Source organism: Protopterus annectens, chromosome 12.part0 (assembly GCF_019279795.1).
Source record: "Protopterus annectens isolate FY-2018-M chromosome 12.part0, PAN1.0, whole genome shotgun sequence".
Classification (NCBI taxonomy): Eukaryota; Metazoa; Chordata; order Ceratodontiformes; family Protopteridae; genus Protopterus; species Protopterus annectens.
Window position 1 is genome coordinate 1,226,882,722 of NC_056746.1, and position 22,129 is coordinate 1,226,904,850.

General features: G+C 36.7%; 1 protein-coding gene across 1 annotated transcript in view; it reads right to left on the reverse strand.

Moving 5' to 3' along the window:
- The window catches only part of PTPRT (protein tyrosine phosphatase receptor type T), a 3,212,182-nt gene that overhangs the window by 134,979 nt on the left and 3,055,074 nt on the right, over nt 1-22,129 (reverse strand). The window contains exon 28 of the mRNA XM_044089009.1: nt 6,020-6,117. Within this exon, the coding sequence (XP_043944944.1) occupies nt 6,020-6,117 (98 nt within the window). The remainder of the gene's footprint in view (nt 1-6,019; nt 6,118-22,129) is intronic.

A 22,129-nucleotide genomic window follows, 5' to 3' on the forward strand; every position in this document is an offset into this window, starting at 1 on the left:
TGAAGAAGTTGATCCCACTTTTACCCATACTTTGAGCTAAAAAATAAACTATTGCATTGAACATTCAATAGTAACAAAGTAACAGGACACCCATTAGTGTCCATATCTTTCAAGAATGTAGTAATGATATTTGTACAAAACTATGTTTAGAGAAGCACACCTATGAATCTACAAGACTAAAGCATGGATCCTGGCAAGATTCTACTGACCACGAATAATGAAATCATTTGAGAACATTTGTACTGGATACTCTAAATGCAGGAAGACAATGTATTACTCAGGCTTTAACAGTGGTTTGATTTTAATGCCCATGTCATTTAAACAAACTGCAATGGGCATTGGAAGGCAGCTGGCAAAATTTGGTAATGGGTTTCAGCATGTCTTGGTTATTTTTGCCAATGTATTAACTATCCCAAGGCTATTGCTTTATATAAGGATAATTCTGGAGCTAAAGCTTGAGCTAGGGAATTAGTGTTACTCTATACCAGAGTAAGGATACAGAAAGTGTTACTCCATACCAGAGTAAGGATACAGAAGGAAATACTGTCTGACTACAGGGCTATTTTTGATTGCAGTAATTCACCAACTGTGTCACATTGGAAGATTTTCTGAAACAAGGCCTTATTTCACAAAGCATCATTGAATTTTTAGGGGGGGTGGATCCAAAATTCCCAAGGTATTCGGCATTCGTACAGTCCATAATGACATATATAATCCACAATGGTACTCAATTGTAAATGCTAAAAATTCAAAAACTTGGCCATTATATTGATTTCAATTTGAAAGAGGTTATGGCCAATATTGCACACCTCTTCAAAAACTTGTGGGACTTTTAGAAAAAGAGCTTCCAGGGACATATACAGCAATGATGTTATTTTTCTTACCATGGACGTTAAGGACCTCTTTTCAGTTATTCCTCAAAACTTGGGTCTAGAGTGGATCTATGACTATCATTGTTTTCAAGGTACAGTGGACCATGGTAAGATCAAGCTATTCAGGGACTGAATGGAAATTGCCCTGGTGAGCAATTTTATCTATTGTGAAGGGCAGCTTTTTAGATAAAGCACCAGTGTAGCTATGAGAGTCACCTGTGCCCTGATCTTTACCAGCCTAGTGATGATTCAATGGGAATTTAACTTTGTGCTCCTATCTTTTTACAGCAACATGGAGTGTTTTTATAGCCACTACCTGGATGACATCATCATTTTTTGGACTGGTGACCATGAAAACTCAAGGAATTGTTTTGTTACTTGAACAACAGCACTGTGTTTTTCAAGTTTAACTTGAATTAATCCATTAATCTTAATTGATCTAGAATCAAACATCTATAGGAAGCTAAGTTATTCTAACTCTATGCTGCATTTTTTTCCAGTTGACATCTGCTACATCTAAAGAAGGCACTGGTCAAGAGCCAGGTGGTTGGAGTTGCCCACATGATTTCACAACAAAAGACCATTTTCCAGGAGCACTAAATTAAAAAAATATATGTTCAAGGCACAGGACTGTACCCCACAACATTCTTAATGTTATTATGAGAGAGGTTACACTCAAACAGGATGAGTCTGTTTTCTGTCCCATGATCAGGAAAGAGGCTTCATGCACCAGTAGCAACGCCTAAGTAATGACCTAAGGTAACCATGGAAAGGCCCTGGTTCTCACATTTAATTTGGACTTTTTGGACATTAAGTTTGTGATTACTGAAAATGGGAACTTTTTTTAATTGTTGCATGATGAAATGTGGACATTGTAATCAATGTGGATTTATTAAGGATGGCTCCATTTTTAATATAGCAGGCTATGGTGATGTCTTCCTGAAGCAGACAATTCACTGTTTGAGCTTCAAGGTCATTTACATGACACAATGCTAGGTCTGCTCTGCTTTCTGTACTGGGAAATTGTGAATCCCATTAGAACTAGAATTTATCAGCATATGTATGATGCTGGCAAGAAGGATGAACAGAATGCTCTTTTTTAGGCATATTAAGTTGAATAAATCTCACAGTTTTAAATTTTATGTTACTGACTGTGCTGCCAGCAATGGCTGGGGGGGGGGGGGGCTAGAAGGACCTCTTGGAGCTTAAAGAAGTAAGGTGGCAACTAAAACTTAATTCTACCAATGGGCATGGTCTTAATGACATGGTGTCTTTTAGCAGCACCTTGTGGCTCAAAGCTTTTTGTATGTGACTTTTATTGTACTTTTAATTTTATTTCTATTATGCTGTGACAGTATTGACTCCCGGTTACTGTCATTGCTGAGTTTTACAGCTGAAGGTGGCCTCATTCATACAGATAGTAAATATTCATTATTTTAGTCACATTGATTTTTTTTTTAGTACATGTGCTTATTCTATTTCAATTGATGTTTTTGAGTTTTAGGTTTAATTTTGTTGGCTTCAATCTTGGTCAGATTGAAACTATTCAATATGTGAACTAATTTCACTGATTTTGTGAGTCTTTCTTGGTATTTCAGTCACTATTTCTCTTTGAATTAATCAAAGTATTCAACACTCTTTAAATTTTAATAGCTCATCCTTAATTAGCTGAACTTGTTCAATTAAGAGGGAGGTATTTCAAGAATATATAAGGTGCCTATGTATTTGCTCTTCTTTTTAAATTTGATGAAGTCCCTTTGTGGGATGAAAGTACTTAATGTGGATTAAATAAACAGGACTTTTTTAAGAGACTATTTTCATGATCCAGGTCCTGTGGTTTGGGTTTTGATTATTTAGGTGAATTTTCTGGCTTGGCTTGTTTTGTTTATATATATATATATATATATATATATATATACATATATATATATATATATATATATGGATCTATGCTGCTACACCGAAAGTACGTTTAATCGAAATGTACTACAGTGAACTCACTTTTGCGAAAGTGCATTTTAGCAAAAATGCACTTTTGCAAAAAAAAAAAAAACAAAAAAATGCCAAAAAACCTAAAAAAATAAAACACTACTCATGTTTATGGAGGGGGGGGGCAAGCCCCCCTGCGGCCCGTATGTGCCTGCCAACTCCCCTACTTTAATATTCACACTCTGAGATCTTACTAAAGTAGGGAAAAGGGAATATTCCCTTATCTCCGCTGTACCATGATCTAAGCAACAGTTTGCTTAGTTGTACAATCAACAGTACAAGTTGATGTACAACTAAATCTACATGCAAACTGCTTGTTGTTTTTTTTTTTTTTTTGCAAAAGTGCATTTTCACCAAAATGCATTTTTGCAAAAGTGAGTTCACTGTAGTACGTTTCAATTTAACGTACTTTCGATGTTCAGACTAGGACCCATAAATAAATATATATATATATATATATATATATATATATATATATATATATATATATATATATATTTATGTGTGTGTGTGTGGGAATGTATGTATATACCTACAACAAACTAACTTTGATGTTTTTAGCTGTTATGAATGCTATTTTATTGGACAAAAGCTATTAACTATTAAATTATAGTAAAAAATGATTTACTGGTTCCCTTTAAGTAACTAATGGTTGTCTCTTGCATGTTATTTATTTTTGTTTTGCTACTAGTTTTGATTTTACTAAGCTGTTTTAGTGCTTTTTTTTTTTTTTTGGCATTATCATGCTAAATATGAAATACCATCCAACATTGTTTCAAGCTTATTTATATGGGTACATATCATTCAGGTTAAGTGGATATTGGCAACATACTGGCAAATAAATTTAGCACCAACTTCACCACCAGGGACATCTATTCCAAACATCCTTATTCCTGGTGCAATACACATCTAAACAAAGAATGTTTCATCCATGGGGCTTGAATGCTAAGTTGCCTAATTAATAGTACTAAGCAAGCACTGACAAACGCAGTCCTCGTCCTTTTCAACCTGAGCCCAGCAACTGGTTTTGTACCATTAGAGTGATGTACAGATGTTGTGGTGCCACTCCACAAGGATATCCCCCACCACAGACTCCAGGAATTAGAGACCAATCAACATAAAGCATCTTATATGCAAGGCCATTCAACATATCATAACTGACCTAATTAATTATTACTTCAAAAATCTTTAGACTCAACCCTCATTAGTTTGGCTTTGTCAAGGGTAGAACCTGTGTAATGAATATTGTATAGTTCTTTGAGAGAGTTACTCAGTTTGTAGACTGTGGGCAAGCTGCCCAAATAATATATTTTAACCTTGCCAAGTTATCTCATTCAATTCCAAGTGCAAATATAACAAATAAGTTGAAGGAGCTCCAAACTGACCCATATGCGGTTAGGTGGAAAGCCAACTAGCTTACAGACAGGACTCACAACCGAGAGTTGTTGTGCATCCTCTGAGACCATGAAGGTGACCAGTAGAGTTCTGTGTGAATCTGTACTGGGACCTTTGCTGTACAGCATGTAATCCTTAGATCTCCACATATCAAATTAGCATCTCTGGTTAACAAGGTTCATTGATGATTCCAAGGTGAGTTTCATCCTCAAGAGTATTGACATACAAGCACTCCAACAGCAGCTTACACTTGTCAATAGTTGATGTACAAAAACAGGCTCAAGATCAATGCTAAAAAGTGTGACATTGTCGCAGCCATTAAACACACCCTAACTCCAACATATAGCATAGACAACACACCACTTTAAAATGAAAAGGTAAAAACCCTTCTTACCTGGATACTTGGGTAGACAACTCCATTACATTTAACAACTACATTGAAATGGTGGTTAGGAAATCCTTTTACCTTGTACAGCTTATAGCAAAATCTATTTTTGCTGATTAAAAAAAGTTCTCACCTCCTTGTACTCTGCATTGACTAGAACCACCATTGAATACAAAATCCCCTTTGAGCTGTATCTTACCAAACATATTAAACAATTAGAATGGCCAATGAGATTTGTAACTAAACAGGTCAGGGGTCTCAATGATCTGAACTACAAAGAAAGATGGATGGCATTATCCTTATTTTCTGTTATATATAGATTCCTCGGGTGCAGTCTGTGTCTTGTTCTAGGACTATAAAGGAACCAGTAGTCTGAGAACTTTTATACTTCAATAAGTCAGACAGTGAAGGTTATAGCTCTTACTGTATTCCAACAAACAAATAAGACACAGAGGAAGGATAGATTTGTCAGGCAACACCCATCCATTTTTGGAACACACTCCCCACGTTGAGAACAGTGATATGCTGTCTACCTTTAAAAAGGAGCTAAATGACTGGATTGATGTTCACAAATTCACTCATAGCAGGACTGGCCTGGTCATCTCTGCAAAAAGAGGTAAGGCCTAAGGAAGGGTACTAGCAAGACAGAACAAATCTCATGGCTCAGCTGCCTTGTAACTCTAATGATTTTCTGGAGAGTCGTCACTGACATTCATAGGCTTGCAGCAGTAGCAATATGATCAAATAGCAGGAAGTATACTTTCACGTTGATAATCTTTCTAGCAGAAGCACCTAGATATTTTCTGAATATGTTGTTTCCTGCAAATCATTAATAGCAAAGCAAGATGTTACATAAGAAAAATAGTGATACAGGAATCATTCAGTCTAAGCCATAGGTGCTAACTTTTCCTACGGATACAGACAACGTCTTGTGCAAGACAGGTCCCAATGATGATTTTGTAGATCTATATTGTATCCGCAGTACATTATGCACAAATAATTTGGGTAATATACATATTAGTAGCCGACGAACAACAAATCTGCTTTCACCTTAGTCTTGTGTCATGGCATTTTATGTAATACAAAACAGAAGCTTCAGTCTTAGTAAGATATAGTCTTTCTATAACATATAAAATGATCTGGTCGTCTTCCTAAGAAATATCAACTGTAATTATCCAGGAGAATGAGATTTAAAATATAGATTTCATTAAAAATATACAAAATATTTGTAGCATACTTTTCTAAATCTAAGAAATGAATATACAAGTAACATAGTCTATCTACAAAACCACTGCAATGCACTAATGCAAAGTGCATGACATTTTATTGCACTGTATACTACAGTCAGTCAATGTAAATTCGATTAAACATGTCTTACCCTTCCAACTTCCACAAGATTTGATACCATCACAACACTTGCTGAATTTTCCTGCCAAATCATTCTCCAAAAATCCTTTACAGTCTCTTGCATTGGACCTAAAATGCAGAAAAAATAGAATAAACAATTTAAAATTTGAATTTCGGAAAAAAAGTAACACATTTTAAAGTTTGTATATCTTCTTGTCATGCTGTATCATTTAGCAGCATTTATTTGTTATTCATAGTCTCTAGTTGAAATAAAGCAGTATGAAAAGTTTTGCTTCACTATAGTTAGTGATAAGGTAAGGAGCTAAGAAACCTTTTATATAAATATCATCTTTGGATATTGTTTGCCATATGCCAGTATATTTTCTAACATTTATGTGATATAAATGTACCATGATAGCTTCTCAAGGGATATAGTCCAACACTGAAGAAGTGCCCTTTCAGAGTCATTGCTGCTTTTTGTTTCAGCATCATAAACAGTTATGTTAAATAGACATCTGGCTAATGTCAGACACCAATTAAACCTGGCTGTTGGTCATAAGTAACACGTTAGATCAGTTGTTGTTGGTGTAATGCACAGTCTGTTATTTAATGTACTCATCTGTACTAACCAGCATTGCTGGCATAACGGGATGAAGCCTTGACTATTATATGCTGACCCAAACTGATGAGCAGCTGTGGGTATCTGTTGTAGCTGGCATCTGGGAGAAGAGAAGTCTTGAGACTTATCCTGCTCACCTACCAGTGGGGTGGGGGGTAAGGACATGTTTCTATGCAGTCAGTTACTTTGGTTATCACACTAAACCATGTTAAAATGCATTAAATCTTGTCTGCTGAATTATTCAGCCTACCTTGTAATCATTTTCAATTTTCTGTTCATTCCTTACAGAAATGTTGCTTTGTAATTCTTGCCCTTATAAAGAATACCACAGCTTAGCCCTGAAAAAGTCCCCAGACTTGCTGTCCAACAAAGGCTGGGTCTGCTCTTGGCTTTCTCCTTTCAGGCCCCCCATATCAAACATATTTCTCTTTTTGACAGACAGTGTTACAACTACTTTCTAAGATAACTACCCCAATGCTCCTTCAGTCTAGATAACACAAAGTAAACTATAAGATAGTGATCATTGCTTTCATGTTTTAACTCCCAACATCTGAAAAGCTTTGTCCCTATCAGTAAAAAGCATTACACATTCAACTTCTTCTCCACTTCTGGTGCTACTATAAAGGAATATTTATTTATTTATTTTATTTTATTGCATTTATTTACGGGGAAAGTCCACTGGGCCTAAAAGAGCCCATTTTCAGTGGAGGCCCGGGGAGAAAAGCTCCAACGAGATACAGAAAAAATATAAACATTAATTAGTACAGAAGTAGAAACAGTGTTACAGATAGTAAATATGATAACATATACAGAATATATACATAAAAGCAGGAATATAGTTTGATTACAGTAATAGATACATAAAATATACATTAAAGCAGAATTCAATCAGAGTGGTATAAACAGAGATATATTAATAAGTATTATTGTACCAGTATTAACAAGTGAAGATAAAAATAAATATGGAGAAAGTATCATCAGTCACTAGTAGCAAAAGACATAGGAGTTTAGTAATCATATAAGGAGAGTGAAGAGCTTATGTTATCTACCTAGTTCTGCCAAATGCAACTGGTTCCACCCTATTAGATGACCCCTGTCATATTTTCCTTCAGTTAGCCATCTTCACAGTTTAACAACTACATTAGAAATTGGTATACATCACAAGTTTCCTATTCAAATTACGACCCTCTTCAGTAATACCTACTTTCATTTCTTTTTCATGAGTTTTACCTCTTCTAAGTGTTTATTAGTAATAAATATTTAACAATGTCCTTTGATAGACTATCAATTCATGGATACAATTTATATAAAAAGTCCATATTACTCAGATCTACACAAAACTATGTGAATTATCTCTGTTATATATGTTCTCTATCAACTCTGTTTATAAGTTTTTTGCTGAACATCGCATTGTCCATCCTATAGACCCCTTTATCCTGGCATATTTAAGTTTGTATATAAATAAATGAAACCTGTGCATGAGTATTTAGCATGTCTGTGTAACTGTGCTTTCATACCACCTGTAAGAAACTGTTCAATGTTAACTATCGCTGACTGCTTATAAAATATTTTCAGTGGGATAATGCTACCTTTTTTTAAGTCTTGTAATTTCACTTTAGCAAACATTGTCTGAAAATGCTCCTTGAGATCGGTGTGCTACCCATTTAGGAAAATATTATAAACAAGTAAACAAATATACCACTTACATTCAAACCAACACCATATTATAAACAAGTAAATAAATATACCACTTACATTCAAACTAACATATTATAAACAAATAAATAAATATACCACTTTCAGTCAAACTAACACAATATTATAAACAAGTAAACAAATATACCACTTAGATTCAAACTAACACGATATTATAAACAAGTAAACAAATATACCACTTGGATTCAAACTATCACAATATTATAAACAAGTAAATATATATATTACTTTCAGTCAAACTAACACAATATTATAAACAAGTAAACAAATATACCACTTGGATTCAAACTAACACGATATTATAAACAAGTAAATAACTATACCATTTACATTCAAACTAACATGATATTATAAAAAAGTAAATAAATATACCACTTAGATTCAAACTAACATGATATTATAAACAGGTAAATAAATATACCATTTACAGTCAAACTAACACAATATTATAAACAAGTAAACAAATATACCACTTACATTCAAACCAACACGATATTATAAACAAGTAAACAAATATACCACTTAGATTCAAACTAACACAATATTATAAACAAGTAAATAAATATACCACCTATAGTCAAACTAACACGCTATTATAAACAACTAAATAAATATACCACTTACATTCAAACATATTATAAACAAGTAAATAAATATACCACTTACATTCAAACTAACATGATATTATAAACAAGTAAATAAATATACCACTTACATTTAAACACGATATTATAAACAAGTAAATAAATATACCACTTACATTCAAACACGATATTATAAACAAGTAAATAAATATACCACTTACATTCAAACTAACACGCTATTATAAACAAGTAAATAAATACAACATTTACATTCAAACTAACAAAGTATGTTACTGCTATGCTACTTTGAATTTAATTTATTCCAGAAGATGGGTTATTTTACATACATAGAAATTAAGCACATCTTTTCTTTTGTATTTATGCACTGTTTAGATTTTCTCTCAATTATCTGATAGATTTTAGATGCAGATATTGTTGAATTTAGTGGGCACAGTCTCATCTAGAATACAAACTATTATTTTTATATGTCAGCAAAACTACAGCATGCTCAATAACTGTATTTCCATATGTAAATCAGAAACCTGAGAGACCATTTTTACATGATGTCTGACACATGGAAAATGATACTGTTTATTTGTCCCGGTCCCCTTCAATAAACACATCACACCAAACGACATTTGAAGACCTTTATTAAACTTTCATAAACATACCTTTATTGACCAATATTACTTATTAATCACAACATTAACATCCATAAAACTGTTAACTATGGCAGTATGACCTCACTCACCCTGACAAAATAAGTAGCACTGTTACCTCCGCTCACTTAATTTACTTATCAAGCTACATCCCATCGCTCACTTTCATTTCCCACTTATTGAATTAAACATCCAACCAAATAAGCAGCATCCTTATCACTGGTCACATACTTTTACTTATCAAGCAGTATCCAGCCACTCTCTTTCCTTTCCCAACTTATTGAAATAAACATCCAACCCCAGAGGGGGAACAGAAGAGGGACAAGCCTGCCCCTCTTCTCCACCTACCCAAAATTATGAAATGCCACACACTCCCCAATGTTCCAAAAAACAGAGATGGAGGATGATTAGCACGTTTTGCCAAAATGTGATTCCTTACCCAGTTAAACTTGCATAAAATCTATTAAGCCCCTCCCTACCCTTACCTCATTTCCTCCCAATCTTCCTACATTCCCATTTAACCCTTTCATCTGTCCCCCCTAGACAAATTGGTTTGTTACCAAGCCTCATTTTTCCTGGTCCTCTTCAATAAACATAACTTTATTGACCAATATTATTTATTAATCTCAGTTTAAACATCCATATAACTGTTAACTAGGGCAGCATGACCTCGCTCACCCTGCCCAATCACAGCATAAACATGTATATAACTGTTAACTAGGACAGCGTGACCTTGCTCACCCTGACCAAATAAGCAGCATCCTGACCTCTGCTTGCTTAATTTACTTATCAAGCAGTGTCCCATCTCTCACTTTCATTTTGCACTTATTGAATTAAACACTCAATCAAATAAGCAGCATCCTTACCACCACTCGCTTAATTTTAACTTAACAAGCAGTGTCCAACGCCTTACTTGCATTTCCCAACTCAGTGAAATGAACATCAAACACTAGGGTGAACCAGAAGTGGGACAAGCCTGTACCATTGCTCTGCCCACCAGCCTGACCAGGTTGTTCCCCCTCCTTCATAGCAAAACCTCCAGCAAAACCTTCCAAAACAAAACTAACTGTACATTAAAAAGGTTGAAGTCAAACATCATTCGGTGTATTCCATCCTCTGTGAACCAAACTGGATCCCTGCCATCAACCTCCCAAAGCCCTATCATAAATACCCAAAGCAGATGGTTGGCTAAGCAGATGAAATTAAACCAATGATCCCTCTGCAGGGTCAAAGTAATACCCCTACCCTTGTATAACTTCTGTAAATCAAATATATGCTCACTTATCCTATCTATCAATAGTAACTTTGTAATTATTCCCAGGTTATTATCTGCCAGATGTACCACCAGAACACTATAAAGCCCAATGCCATCCAAAACAAGCAAGCCTATTGACTGCCATCTTGTCTAACTTGCAGTGTCATTTTGCTGCCCAAAGGATATAATGACAAAAATGAGCTTTCCTTTCCTAAAAGATCAATTTAATACCAATCCAGCCACGGTACCCACTATGTATTATAAGGAGAGAAAACAAATCTGATAACCAACATAGCATTTGCTGACCAATGAGCCACTCTCTCAATGACTTCAATATATCCATAAAGCAGACTGCAACCCAATGAACCTCCATTTACCAACGCCAACCCTCACAAAAAAAAAAAAATGTATCTTGTCAATAGCCATAGTCTGTCAATCTTCACTCTATCAAACCTACTTTATCCCTTCAAACATAGTAAAGTCACATACCCTGACACCTGTGCAACTATACTAATTAGAGTTTAATCTACCTTGACTAACTGAGCTGCCTTACTTGTTTCCAAGCCTAAACAAAACTTAACAAAATCTTGCAATGTCCTACCATACACCTTCCTATCAAAGGCTTCCCCAAAATCCTGTACCACATCTGATCATTCCAAGCCAAGCTGTCACCTAACCTGACAGCACCAGGGCTCATACCACTCCCCTACATTCCAAATGAAAATCAACAGTTTAACTCACAACTTCTCCTACTAAACGTTCAATGCCAGACAAACTGAAACTAACTCCAAACAGTAACTTCCCTCCTCCAACTGTCCTTCCATCCTGTACATCCCTCCTTCAAGCATCCTTCCATCCTGAAGGCCAGTGATCAAAAAAACATTCCTGCAAAATTCAGGTGCTCAAAAACCTCCAAGACATCCTTAATCCACCTTTCTTCCAAAATTTCATCCGTTTTTTTTTTTTTTTTAGTATCTTCATATCTGGTAAATCAAACAAACCATTGCCTGCATCCACAAGCAACCCCAGAATCACAATGGTTTGCTTGGACCTTCAAACTTCTGCTTACACAATGGATCTCATTTCATCACACATCCCCAACACACACACATACTTTGCAATGCTCTGTCAAACCCTCAGCCCACCCACTGCTGCCAAATCCAATGGAGAACAATGCTAAATTCTCAAAGTAGTACAGACCACTGAGCAACCCATCTGCACCGACTCTGATGTGCACCTAATAAAGTAAGATTACCTGCAACCTCATTGTGCACCACTCCAGCAGCTGGAACATTCACCCCAGCAGAGTCCACCACCTTCTGAGCCCACTTTCTTCAGGCCACTGACTGATGCCCACTCTGCTCCTCCCCATCTGAAAAACTTGTTGTGAACCACTCCCAGCAGCTGGAATATCCACCACAGCAGAATCCATCACTTTTCAAGTCCACATCATTCCAACTACCACAGATGCAATCTCTGCACTTCCCCACCTGCAAAAGAGAATAAAACTGTAAACCCTCTGCACCCACAAAACCAAATTTCTTACTGACAAAATTAGGAGCTGCAAAAGCCTATCTTGTTCTTAACTGTGCAACCACTACATTCCCTTGCATCTTCTACAGAGTCGGTGTTATGACACAACAGTGGCAACTGTACCTATGCATTTAACTTACACCTATTCTAATGCAAAATTTAAAGTGAGCTAACAACTCCAGTATGTTAAGACTACACCCTACAGATGAGTGTTAACTTATATATCAAAGTCACTGGGTCACCTCCATACGAAATCAAATACCACATTATATGGGTCAAGTTAACTTATTTCTTAGAAACAGCTTTAGGAGCATTTCTATGGGATAGCACTACAAGGATATCCCTGCAAAATCACTCCTACCTAAATTAATAGTTTAACAAAATATGTAACATCAGTGAAACCCAAAATGCCTAAAAAACAAAAAAGTAGGGTAAAATACATCTATAACATACCCATACCTCCCAAGTGTACCTAATTATGAGGAAAATAAATGGTAACTAGAACAGCATCATATTATTTCTATAACGGCCCCTTCTACAGATAGCATCCAAATAATAATGTGAAGCTTGGCACCTAAAGGTTGCATTTATAAACTATCCAGGAAGTCTGTTTGAGTGTTAACTCCTCTTTTTTCTTTCATTCAAGTTGCAACTTACTGTTTCTCATAATAAAAACAACAGTCTTGCTTATGCATGCAGCCATTGCTTTTTTTTGGCAACTCAGTCTGTCTGAGCTCGAAAAGGAATTTAACAAGATAATATTGTTATGCAATTTATCCATCTATGAAATTGCTTCTTTTTTATGTATGCATCTCCTAGGTGCTGCTGTAGTCAATAGAAAGGTCATGTACACTAATAAACATACCACACTCTGGAATGTGGCAGCAAAATGATTTTACATTATTCAAAGATCCCTGCTCTCAGGCAATAATAGAATGGTAAGGATATACGGTATAAGGCAGAGAATAAAACATATGTTTCTAACAAAGCTTTTCAGCTTGCAACTAGAACCCGTTAAATGTGGTTAACTACACATGTCCTTCCATACTACTGTGCAGGGATGACTTAGAAAGTATTGCTGTGACTCCTCCACCCAATGGAATCAAACCTCTTAATTGGTGTGCATGAGGCAAACAAAGTACCACCATGCCAACCCCTAAACATCTGCATCAAGCTCCCTGTCAGGTCTTGGGACTCAAATCAGGAAACCCTGCAAATATTGATGAAGAACAGACCTAAAGTATGACAGAAAATCTGCCCGCTGTGCAACCTCTGCACAGTTGCCAGGTCTGCTTACTGCAAATAGCCATACAAAGTGTGTGAGAGCATAACTCTCAACCTTCAAGAGCAATAAAGCTAGACAAAGCCACCAACCATGGGGGGACAATGGACAAAAAAAAAAAACAGGACAACAAACATAGAAAGTTGATAGCATAGCAGGTCCCACAGTAGCATGAATCTCTGACGAACATGAAATCTGCACTCAAATGCCTATTACTATTATCTGCAGCAAAAAAGGAACAAAGTCTTAAACAATGGGACGATAAAGGTTCAAAATTCAGGACAATGCCACAAACAATGAGGAGACAAAGATCTCTAGTACTCTTCAACTTAGAAAGTTGATAGAATAACATGTTCTGCCCTAGAAAACTGGGCTTATATATCGGTGCACTGTCTCAACATACCACAAAGAAACTCATGACTTTTGTCCAAAAAACAACATTTTCTGTACAGAATGCCAAGACAAGAATGGGGAAGTACTACTGAGTAAGATGCAAATAACCCGACTAATCTCATTACTTTAGCGAGTTGTCTCCACAGAGATCTGCGCCAGTTGCAGAACCTTAATATTCTCCACCTTTAGTGAACTTGTATTGGTAGTGTGCTTACACTTACATTGTAAAGAAAATAGCAGAAGACCCTCATTACTATTAATCCTTTTTTTATTCATATAATCCAGCAAGGTAAGCCACCACTGTCAGTTCACAGTTCCTACTCTGTGGACTATAACATGTGTACTAATATAGCCTTAAATCCTTGTAAGCTATATGGTAAAACTTTAATTTGGAAAAGACCATCACACATTCTGTGAAATTTCATACAGAGGAAAGTGACGGACATGAGCAGGACCCCCAATTCAACAGTTAAGCGGCTCCAGCTGCAGGTGAGTATGTGCATCACTGAGCTGTTACTTGCAGAACTTCCCAGTCTGTGAAGAGCCCTAGAAACTGCTGCTTTTACACACCACCAATGAAAACCAAAGGGACGGCAAATTTTCTGCTCTGAAAAATTTTGAATGATGCTAGAATAAGAAGTTTTGTGTCACTGTGAAACTCAACACCAATGTGATCATACAACACTCTACAGTGACATGTCAACTTTAATGGCTGTAATGGTTCTTTACTGCCATTATGCATGCATCTATCCCCATACCCCGACAATGTTGATCAATGAACACCAGCTCCACACAGCCCGTGAAAGGAGGCACAGCCTGCAAAAACTAAAACACCAACAAACTCAAACATAACAGCCAACATGATACTACTAGTCTGAGAATCCAAGGCGCCTGCCAAAACCATCTACCTCAGGGCACCAGGCATTTCCTACCCAAACCACACAAACACCGCATGACTGAAAGTATACACCAGCCACTATGAACAGCACATGACCAATTTGAAAGATGCGTTTAATGTGACTGCCACACTACACCAACACCGAAGGGGTGCAATGAAACTCATAAAGATAACATTCATGTGGAATCAATGGCTCAGCGAACACCACCATGATAAATCAACTTTAAATCTCACACAAATCTCAGTCAGAACCATCTGTTATGAAGCCTGGGGGAAAAAAGCACTAATATGAAACTCCATGCCCTCTATTATTAACCCAAGAGCTACCAGCAGACCAAAGCAAGTTCACGCCAAGGCATGTAAAACCTTCCACCCACAAAAGCATCCATGAAGCATGTCAGACCGCCACTACCAATGTGTATCAAATGAACCACAAACAAAATAAAGCCACCTGCCCCAATGATCTACCCACAAATAATTATCTCACATGCACACTACCTTGCCAAAAGTATTATAAAACAATAACCTAGCAACCATGCCAGTCACATACACCTCACCCTGATCATGGCTACTTACCAAATTTACCCCTTTCATCAAAGTCTAAGGCCTACCTGCTCTACAGTACTTACTGGTCATCGAGGAAGTAATACTTGCAGTAGCAAGTTCATGCCAAAATGTGATTTCTTACCCAGTTACACTTGCATAAAACCCATTAAGCCCCTCCCTACCCTTACCTCACATCCTCCCCATCATCCTACATTGCCATTTAATCATTTTGTTCTTCCCCCAACTATTTTTTCCCCTCTACCCTCTCCATTACCATTATCATTTCTACCTCACCCCCACCTGAACATGTCCCTCAATAAATTGGTTTATTATCAAACCTCATTTATCATCATTTTTTTTGCCCTCTTCAAAAAATAAACAACCATTATTCTGGAAAAGTACTTCTTCAATGTCTGATTATTTCCGAAGACTATTAGCCATGTTAGCTTAAACTCCATGAGGTTACAGTATACAACTAATATAAAATGTCAGCTTAATGATAATAATATCAAAACACAGCACACTATATTCAAGGAGACAAATCAGTTTTCATAATGTTCTAGTCAGCACATAAACATATCACACATCTGTCATCCTGCTAACTTCTTTGTTTTACAAATACATCCCTCTTCATTGTTATTATAGTTGGCTTCTTGGAGTAATTCAAAGACTTGAAATGCAGGGGAGGGGGCAGATAGATTGTCTGATAATGTAAGCAGAGTCACCCAGATGGTGGGGCACAAGTTAGTGGGGTCGGCAGTTGGTGACAGCTGAGATTCCTTTGTCTTTGCTTCCATTAACATTACTTTTCTTGGACAAGCAGAATTACTCTGGTTAAAAAACAAACAAACAAAATGTTACAGTGCCCACCATACCACTTGTCTAACCTTTGTTTAATTTGTTTTAGATATACTAGATAGAAAGATAGACAGAGTAACGTGATAACTAAATATGGTCAAATTTGCTTTTAGTCAAAATCTGTTTAATCGATTTAATTTGCTTGATCAAGCAGATATTTGACAAGTATGTGAGACTGCATAATTCACAGGGTTGGGGAATATGACCTTCCAAACACAAAGCACGTGCCTGTGGAACCCTTGCACGGAAAGCAGAAGAAGTCCAAAAAACAAATAAGCCAGCAAGTGTTGGCAAATGCCAAATACAAAAATAATTATTTATTCACATAGGAAGGACAAATCCCCCTATGCCTCTGATGTTATCAAAACAATCAATTCTTCAGTGAAATACAAATGATAAAAAGAAAGAGTATCAGTACAAATACATTTATATAGTGAATCCACACATAAGAACCAATCAAAAGACTTCATTCAAAATTGGTCATTAAGACCAGGTGCAAGCAAAGCTCCAAGTTTAATAATCCATTTTCTCTCCTTGGAGCTAAGTAATTCATGCCAGTAATATTTATCTTTACATCTGCCCTTAATGCAGTCAATAATGACAAATTTAAAAGAAGCTGATGCATGTTTTAAAGTATGTTTGTATAATGCATTGCTGATGCGTTTGTTTTTAATATCACTCAAATGTTCACAAATTCTGAAACGAAAAGCCCTAGAGGTCTGTCCAACATAGAATGCAGAACAAGTGCAGGTCACCAAATAGATGACCCACTCAGTGTTGCAATTAGGCCAAAATTTAATATCAAAGGCCTCAGAGGTGTTTCTACTACTAAATTCCCTGGTATGTGAAACACGAGTGCAAAATGAACAATGTCCACATGGAATACACCCTACAATAGGTTTGTCTGTAAGAGACAGCTGGGTGGAAGCAAAAGAATCAAGACCAACCCTCTTGTAATGACTGAATTTGGAGCCAATAGTCTGTCCCCTTCTGAATGAAAAAGAACATCTATCAGGAAGAAGAGAGTTCAATTTCTGATCAGCTTTAAGCACATTCCAATGTCTATGTATAATATTCTTAAAGCCCTGTGTATTTCGTCCATAAGTGGTCACCAGACGTAGGGGCTGTGAACTCAAATTTTTATTCTTGTCTCGGTATGATAGTAAATCCTCTCTATTTATATTAGAAGCCCACCGTTTGGCTACATGCACAGTACCTGGACGATAACCTCTCTTGATAAATCTGTGGGTCAGATCTTCCCGGACCTCAAAGAAGGACTGTTGGCTAGAACAAATTCTTCTGGCTCTTAAGAACTGAGATTTGGGTATATTCTGGATGATGTGTTGTGGGTGGAAGCTGGTAGCATGTAATAAAGAATTAAATTCCGGAAATTTCCTGAACATCCTAGTGGACAAAGTATTGTCCTCATTTCTGGTGATTTCAACATCCAGAAATACTATCCTAGATGTATGACAGGTCAACTTGAATTCAATCCCCCATATGTTGTTATTGAGGTATTCAAGAAACTCCCTGAGATAATGTTCATCAGCTTTCCACACCAACCAACAATCATCTAGATAACGACGCCAAATATCCATCTCACACATATAAATGTTGTGATTATGATCATAAATCGTGATTTCCTCTATATATGCCATAAAAAGATCTGCATATATGGGTGCAAAAGACCTATAGCAGTACCTTTAGTTTGCCAGAAACATTGATTTTGATAATAAAAAACATTGCTGGTCAAAACATATTCTGTAAGACATACTAAAAATGTATTGAATCCAGGTTGATATAGACCTGATCTAGCCAACCAATAGTCCAATGCTTGTAAGCCTGCCCAGTGTGGAATGTTGGTGTAAAGAGAGGTAATGTCCAAAGTACACAATAGCCATTGTGGTTCAAGTTGGGTATTATTAATGATGTCCAGAAATTGGGTGGTGTCTTGAATTGACACTATGGCATTCTCACCCATCATACAGGGTTTATCATCTGATGTGGATGACTTATCTGTGTTTGGCTTAGGGAGACATGGATCATCATCTACATCTGAGGCTATTGGATCTGATCTGGACACACAATGTGATGTATTTTTTACTGAATTTGGAAAAAGTATGAAGATGGTTAGGAATAATGTGTGGCATTTACGTCTATTCAAAGCATACCAGCAGAAACATATTACTCCACGGGGCCTCAGGGTCAAGGTACAACCTTTAGTTTCAAATATTGATGACCAACTTATTGAGGACTGGGGCCATATTCAACAATTGGCCTCCTCTAAATTTGTGGATGCTCTGGCCAATTTTTATGAACGTAAGGTACAAAAAGGGGTGAAAGATTTGGAAACTGTTTGTTTGGAGGCCAACAAGTTTGAAACTTGTGATTCTTTTATGACACAAGTTAAAAAACTTACCACTGATTTGTCCAAAATGGAAACTATTTTAAAGGACAGGAAACTTAAAAAATTTCTTAGGGATGTAGGTGACTACGAGAGGGGTAAACCCTTTGATGTATCTAAAAATGTTTCTTTTAGATTACCTAGGGAGGACAACAAGTATGATAAGAGGTTGTCAACTCCTAAAAGAAAGAGGCCCAAATCCATTCTTAAGAGAAATCTTGGCTTTTCCAGTGGTACCTCAGGTGAGGATACTTCCTCTAACACAGAAGGTGAACTTGATGAATACTCTAGGGAGGGGTTACCCAAAGCCAAAAGGGATAACTCGTTACACCCTCCCAATTTAGATACAGATGAGGGGGGTGGAAGCATAAGAAAAGAAACATCGAAGCAGAGTCTGGAGGCACTTTTGAAAATCATGACACAACACTAATTTCTAATTTCAATGTCCATAATATTTCTTCTGTTGAATTAACCAATGCACAACTTAAGCTACTGAATAAAGGGCTTAATTTTGTCCCTGGGTTTTTTATCTCTGAACAGTCTTTGGCTCAGGATGTGGTAAATTTTTGCCGAATATTGAATTTGAAATTGTTTTTTGATAATAATGATTGTGATACATCTCATGATTTCAAGTTCAAAAAATCCACATTTAATCCACCGATGACACACCTAGTGGGGGTTTTTCAGAAAAATGTCATACAGGACATACATTGTCATCTTAGGGATTTTTCCATTTCCCATAACAATCTGTCCACTGAAGAAATACAGAGTTTGGATGAGCTTGTTAATAATAAAAATCTGGTTATTACTCAAGCTGACAAGGGTGGAGCGGTGGTGGTACTGGATAAGGTTGCTTATGACAAGGAGGCTATGAGGCAACTGGGTGACAAGGAATATTATATGCAGATGCCTCTGAATCCTTCTCCTCATTTTCAGCGCAAAATTGGCCAGTTTTTGACTGAGGCGGTGGAGGAAGGCATTATTACACAGTTTACAAAAGAACAATTAATGGTCTTGTCACCCAAGAAACAATACGTTTACTTGTTACCTAAGATCCATAAACATGTTAGTAATCCACCAGGCTGACCCATTGTCTCTGGACATGGGTCTTTAACCGAACCGTTGTCTGAATATTTAACCCAATATTTAAAACCATTATTGGGACTCATTAGAGCTAGAATTCAAGACACCACCCAATTTCTGGACATCATTAATAATACCCAACTTGAACCACAATGGCTATTGTGTACGTTGGACATTACCTCTCTTTATACCAACATTCCACACTGGGCAGGCTTACAAGCATTGGACTATTGGTTGGCTAGATCAGGTCTATATCAACCTGGATTCAATACATTTTTAGTATGTCTTACAGAATATGTTTTGACCAGCAATGTTTTTTATTATCAAAATCAATGTTTCTGGCAAACTAAAGGTACTGCTATGGGTGCGTCTTTTGCACCCATATATGCAGATCTTTTTATGGCATATATAGAGGAAATCACGATTTATGATCATAATCACAACATTTATATGTGTGAGATGGATATTTGGCGTCGTTATCTGGATGATTGTTGGTTGGTGTGGAAAGCTGATGAACATTATCTCAGGGAGTTTCTTGAATACCTCAATAACAACATATGGGGGATTGAATTCAAGTTGACCTGTCATACATCTAGGATAGTATTTCTGGATGTTGAAATCACCAGAAATGAGGACAATACTTTGTCCACTAGGATGTTCAGGAAATTTCCGGAATTTAATTCTTTATTACATGCTACCAGCTTCCACCCACAACACATCATCCAGAATATACCCAAATCTCAGTTCTTAAGAGCCAGAAGAATTTGTTCTAGCCAACAGTCCTTCTTTGAGGTCCGGGAAGATCTGACCCACAGATTTATCAAGAGAGGTTATCGTCCAGGTACTGTGCATGTAGCCAAACGGTGGGCTTCTAATATAAATAGAGAGGATTTACTATCATACCGAGACAAGAATAAAAATTTGAGTTCACAGCCCCTACGTCTGGTGACCACTTATGGACGAAATACACAGGGCTTTAAGAATATTATACATAGACATTGGAATGTGCTTAAAGCTGATCAGAAATTGAACTCTCTTCTTCCTGATAGATGTTCTTTTTCATTCAGAAGGGGACAGACTATTGGCTCCAAATTCAGTCATTACAAGAGGGTTGGTCTTGATTCTTTTGCTTCCACCCAGCTGTCTCTTACAGACAAACCTATTGTAGGGTGTATTCCATGTGGACATTGTTCATTTTGCACTCGTGTTTCACATACCAGGGAATTTAGTAGTAGAAACACCTCTGAGGCCTTTGATATTAAATTTTGGCCTAATTGCAACACTGAGTGGGTCATCTATTTGGTGACCTGCACTTGTTCTGCATTCTATGCTGGACAGACCTCTAGGGCTTTTCGTTTCAGAATTTGTGAACATTTGAGTGATATTAAAAACAAACGCATCAGCAATGCATTATACAAACATGCATCAGCTTCTTTTAAATTTGTCATTATTGACTGCATTAAGGGCAGATGTAAAGATAAATATTACTGGCATGAATTACTTAGCTCCAAGGAGAGAAAATGGATTATTAAACTTGGAGCTTTGTTTGCACCTGGTCTTAATGACCAATTTTGAATGAAGTCTTTTGATTGGTTCTTATGTGTGCATTCACTATATAAATGTATTTGTACTGATACCCTTTCTTTTTATCATATGTATTTCACTGAAGAAGGACGGGCTTGATTGTTTTGATAACATCAGAGGCATAGGGGGATTTGTCCTTCCTATGTGAATAAATAATTATTTTTGTATTTGGCATTTGCCAACACTTGCTGGCTTATTTGTTTTTTGAATATGACCTTCCCCCTGTATTGTGGGACCCTCAAAAATGTATATATAATTAAAAGGGAGTATGGGGAGAGCAGGGGAGGTTGCATAGTAAGGTACTGACATTGGTGTTGTCGAAATATTGTTGTAATTATTAGGGTGCTGAAACACTGATATTTCGACCTGTTGATCATATTTATCAGACCCATACACACACACACAAATGTGTGTGTGTGTGTGTGACTGTGTACATGCACATGTCTGTGTATTTAATACAATGTCAAGGTCCAACAGTGGACAAGAGAAAAAAAATGTTACTGCTTACAATGGGAGCACTTCACAATTCCACGTCATACAACTGTGAACCACAAATTTCTTAGTCAGAAATCCAAAAACTAAGGCATGGAAAGCACAAATATCCAGCAAAATGCAGTAAACAAGCCTCGGTACTCAGTTCTGAAGAATCCAAACTGTATAGCAGTTTATCTTTTTCTGTATTAATCAGCTTTAAAACAAAAAACACTGATACCGAAAAACAAAAAAA